General features: G+C 30.8%; 1 protein-coding gene across 1 annotated transcript; it reads right to left on the bottom strand.

Annotated features, from left to right (window-relative positions):
* Positions 1 to 272: 272 nt before the first annotated feature.
* LOC123671409 lies at positions 273 to 4316 on the bottom strand. The gene is made up of 3 exons (XM_045605256.1): positions 3464 to 4316; positions 2571 to 3364; positions 273 to 404 (listed from the first exon to the last, which is right to left on the bottom strand). The coding sequence occupies exons 1-3, from the start codon at positions 4314 to 4316 to the stop codon at positions 273 to 275; spliced, it is 1779 nt and encodes a 592-aa protein (XP_045461212.1).
* Positions 4317 to 5521: the final 1205 nt, after the last annotated feature.

The following is a 5521-nucleotide window of genomic DNA, read 5'->3' as shown; positions in this document are numbered from 1 at the left end:
TTGAGATCACTTCAAAGATAGCCTCACATTGAAAGTCCCTGAATTCGAGACTCAACACAAGGTAATGATGAAAAATGTCAAGGCTTAGTATAATTCAGTCTCTGAGGATAAAGATGCTTAGACTAATGTGGTTAAAGTTAAAATCATTTATATTTCAATTTCTCATATATATATATATATATATATATATATATATATATATATATATATATATATATATATATATATATATATATATATATATATATATATATAGTATATTCTCACTTATATTATGCTAAGCGTAAAGTCTGATGTACCTCATAGGCTCTTATTTGGCTGCTACCACCTTCCAGTCTATGGTCCGATGATGTCCTCAAATTCTTGGCATCTATGTGAACATTCGTCTGCATGATGCACTTCCTCTGTCACGAAAAGAGAGGAACAAGTGACAGCCAGAACGCAACACGTTAAATTTTCAGCAACATCGCACAAAGGTTTCAGCTTCCCTACTGAATGCTTTGCAGGCCGTCTCGAGTTTCAAATAGACTGGTTAAGCGGAATAATTTGGCGCAGAATTCATAGGCCATGCGAATTACAATTTTGTTCTAGTTCTTGCCTATCGTGAGCTTTTGTGTCAATATTATTTGCATATTGAAAAAAGTTTATCATCCTCAAAGATCCTTGAATGAATGTGTTCGAATAATCGATGAAGAGTTCGAGGTCAAAGTCAATGATATCCGTCCAACTGGTCGTTTCCTTGTCTTATATTACTCTCTTTTCCTGATTTGGCCTAGATGAAAACATAGAGCAATTCTATATTTTCATAATGAGCTACGCCACCTCTGGAAACTGGAACACTGAAGTTTTTGTAAGCATAAAATATACCATTTGAACATTAGAAATAAGCTGCTATATTAGAAAAACCATCATATACTCATTTTTAACATTCCATTTATTGAACGAAGTAGCATTAATAATACAATAAATGAGGTATCACAATTCCGTTGACGCTGAAGATTAAATATTTTTTCCTTGATTTTCTATTTCATTTTTGATAATCATAACGAATTGAGCTCGAAACCCCCATATTAACTCTGATATTCTTTTACATTTATTCATTTTATCGTTGTTTATTTAATTTCGTACGAGAATTACCATTTAATATTAATAAAAAATAAATGAAACACTTGACTATACGTTTCACAATTTTTGAAAAAATATATAAAATATGTGTTGTCGTACATGTTTCGAGTTTCATTCCATTCTCAAAACTGAATATAAAATAATATATACAATTACATATGGATTACTAGGTGAGAGATGTTAAAAATGCAGGACATTTGCCACAAATAATTGTGAAGTATTGAGTCGAATCTTACCACTGAAAAACATTCAGAACTGTGACGAGCACGGAAAAATAGTGCTTCGAGCACTAAATTCTCGGAAAAAGGGCTTCGAGAACTGAGCACCAATTTTCACAAAAGACTCGCGATTACTAAGCGCTTTGTACAAGTAATTCGATATTTTGATCACTAAGCACTATAATTAAATTAGGAACTGTTGAATGTGAAGTTTTTCAATCTGAATGAAATATATATATATATATATATATATATATATATATATATATATATATATATATATATATATATATATATATATATATATATATAAATATATATATATAAATAAACAAGTTCATTAAAAACCTGACACTTCCAAATAAAGGAAATACTATTGACTATTGAAAAGCAGGTAATTACCATGATCAAAATATATATATATATATATATATATATATATATATATATATATATATATATTTTGATCATGGTAATTACCTGCTTTTCAATAGTCAATAGTATTTCCTTTATTTGGAAGTGTCAGGTTTTTAATGAACTTGTTTATTTCATATAAAAAAATATATAATCATACGTTTCGGAGAGACTCTCCTTCTTCAGTAAAAATGATATTCATCTAATAGTTTACAATATAAAAATAATTAAAATTGAGCCTGCAAAAAAACACAAACATTTAAAATAGTATACACAATAATTTACTTCATAAAATAAGTTAATTAAAATAAAATGTATCCCACCTTCAATTTCTCGTCAATTCACAATATTGGAACGTGAATGTCAAAGTCAGTCTTACCTGGTATGTGTCACGTTTTAGGTCTTGTCTTCTTCTTTTTGTTGTGTCGGTTTTTTAAGGAGTGGTACATAAAATTGACTGAGTTGTTTTACGTCTTGTCTATCATTAACTGTTTTTTCCAAGTTAGATTGTATGTGTATCATCTCCCATATTTCTCTCTGTTTTCGTTTTGGCTCTATTGTTAGTATTTTTGTCTCGTCATAGTCGAATTCGTGTTTTTTTGTCTTTTTATGTTTGTTTAGTGCCGTTGTTGCGTTTTTTGTGTATTTATGAGCGTTGAGTCTGTCGTGTAATCTCTGTGATGTTTGTCCAATGTATTGCTTGTCACAGTTTTTGCACGGAATACTGTAAACTAGATTAGACTTCTTAGATTTAGGTGTTGAAGTTTTTAATTTAGTGAAAATCTCCTTTATTTGATTTTGAGGTTTATGGACTAATTCGATGTTGTGGGGTTTTAATATCTTTGTTATTTTATGTGATAAGTTTTTGGTGTAGGGAATTGGTATTCGTGTTTTCTGTTCTTTCTTTTCCTCAGTTATTATCGTGTTGTACAGTCTATGTATTCTTTGGTTTATTAATGGTGTAGTCATCTTTGTAGAGTAGTTGTTCTTAATAAGTCGGTCTTTCAATTCTTTTATAAGTTTTGGTCTCAATTCCGGTGATGTGAGTTTGAGGGCTCTGTCAATGTATCCAATTATTGTGCCTCGTATTTGTCCGGTGTGATGGTTGGAATTATAGTCCAAGATGCGGTCGGAGTTTTGTTTTTTATTTTTCCATTTTGTTAGTATTTTGTTGTCTTTGTTGATGAGTGTCATGTCCAAGAAGTCTAATGTTTTGTCTTTTTCCTGTTCGATCGTAAATTGTAATAATGTATGAGCATTGTTGAAGTCTCGTAAAATGTGTTTCATTATTGTTGGTGTGGTTATTAAGAGACAATCATCAACATATATCCTGAAAAAGGCTTTGTTGTTGTACTTTTCCATGATTTTTTGTTCTATGTGTTCCATTACACTTTGGGCAATCACACTTGATATTGGGGTTCCCATGGCTACTCCCTTCATTTGTTTGTAGAATTCATCTCTATATTGAAAATAGCTGTTATTAATTATAAGTTGAGTTGTTTCTGTGAATTCATTTTCAGGTATTTCTGTGTGTAATGTTAGTTGGTGCCATCTTTCTTTTATCGTTTCTTTCACTAGCTCAATAGGGATATTTGTGTATAGAGATACTACATCAAGTGAATATAATTTATTGTTTTTGTTTATTTTTAATTTATTTAATTGTTCTTTTAGCTGTATTGAGTTTTTTATGTAGTATTCATTGTTACCGATTGTATGTGTTAGTATTCCCGCTAGGTATTTTGACAGATGGTATAAAGGTGATTGGACACAAGACACTATTGGACGTAAAGGATTTCCTTCTTTGTGGATTTTAGGTAATCCGTATATTTTTGGCGTTTTGCTGTTGTGTATGGTTAATGTTTTGTAATCAATTTCTGATATGAATCCTTTCTCTTTCCAATTCTTTATTATTTTGTTGTTTTGTTTTTCTAATGTTAGCGTCATGTCTCGTTTAGTTTTTATGTATGTAGTATTATCTTTCAACAAAATGCTCATTTTTTCCTCGTATTCCGTGTTTGTCATGATTACCGTCTTGTTTCCTTTGTCTGCTCTTGTAATCAGTAATTCGTTGTGTTCTTTGAAAAATTTTTTTGTTTTGGTAAAGTTAGTTAAATGTTTGTTGTGTCTCTGTTTTTGTCCCTTTATGTCTTTTATATGTGAACTCAGTGTTTGTGCTACTTTCATTCGTATGTCATTCTGTTCGTCTGTTGGTAATTTTGTGATTCCTCCTTCAATCTGTGCCAATATTTGGTGTGTTGAGACTTTTCCGATGTTATTGTCCTCTATGGCAAATTTTGCTCCCAATTTGAGAGTATCAATTACATATGGGGGGAGTGTTGTTTGTGTGATGTTCTCTATTGTATCGTCGGTCAAATATTTTGTGTCTCCTTGTATGTTTGTTCTTCTAGTCAGTGTTTCTAGTTTTTTGTTGTGGGTCTTTGTACATTCTGTTATTATATATGTCTGTCTTCTATGTATTTCATTTGTGAGTTCCTGTACTGTTTCTTCTGTTTCACTGTTCTGAATGTTCTTGATAAGATTGTTCATTTCTTTATTCATTGTATTAATTTGTTTAGTGGTGTCTGTAATTAGTAAGTTTATCGTACGTCTGATAAAATTTTGTTTTAAAATCTCAAAATTTCGGGTGAGATACTAACAGGTAAAATTGATATGTCTGGTCTTGAACCTTAAAAAATTTGGACATAAATTCCTATGTTTGCATTTCAATAAAAATATCCTCCTTGTTTGCATTTTTGCTATCTTTTCAGATAACTTCAATGATTTCTTCATTTTCGGTTGTGGGTGGCCAGTAGTACTCAAATATGTTTGTCTGGTTGCCGACGTTTCCATTTTGGTGTATTGTTTATATTCCGTAATCTATTGTAAACGAATTACTGATTACAAGAGCAGACAAAGGAAACAAGACGGTAATCATGACAAACACGGAATACGAGGAAAAAATGAGCATTTTGTTGAAAGATAATACTACATACATAAAAACTAAACGAGACATGACGCTAACATTAGAAAAACAAAACAACAAAATAATAAAGAATTGGAAAGAGAAAGGATTCATATCAGAAATTGATTACAAAACATTAACCATACACAACAGCAAAACGCCAAAAATATACGGATTACCTAAAATCCACAAAGAAGGAAATCCTTTACGTCCAATAGTGTCTTGTGTCCAATCACCTTTATACCATCTGTCAAAATACCTAGCGGGAATACTAACACATACAATCGGTAACAATGAATACTACATAAAAAACTCAATACAGCTAAAAGAACAATTAAATAAATTAAAAATAAACAAAAACAATAAATTATATTCACTTGATGTAGTATCTCTATACACAAATATCCCTATTGAGCTAGTGAAAGAAACGATAAAAGAAAGATGGCACCAACTAACATTACACACAGAAATACCTGAAAATGAATTCACAGAAACAACTCAACTTATAATTAATAACAGCTATTTTCAATATAGAGATGAATTCTACAAACAAATGAAGGGAGTAGCCATGGGAACCCCAATATCAAGTGTGATTGCCCAAAGTGTAATGGAACACATAGAACAAAAAATCATGGAAAAGTACAACAACAAAGCCTTTTTCAGGAGATATGTTGATGATTGTCTCTTAATAACCACACCAACAATAATGAAACACATTTTACGAGACTTCAACAATGCTCATACATTATTACAATTTACGATCGAACAGGAAAAAGACAAAACATTAGACTTCTTGGACATG

The sequence above is a fragment of the Harmonia axyridis genome, chromosome 1 (assembly GCF_914767665.1).
Source record: "Harmonia axyridis chromosome 1, icHarAxyr1.1, whole genome shotgun sequence".
NCBI lineage: Eukaryota > Metazoa > Arthropoda > Insecta > Coleoptera > Coccinellidae > Harmonia > Harmonia axyridis.
The sequence above is the reverse complement of the archived record's forward strand: the minus strand, read 5'-3'. Positions and strand labels throughout refer to the sequence as shown.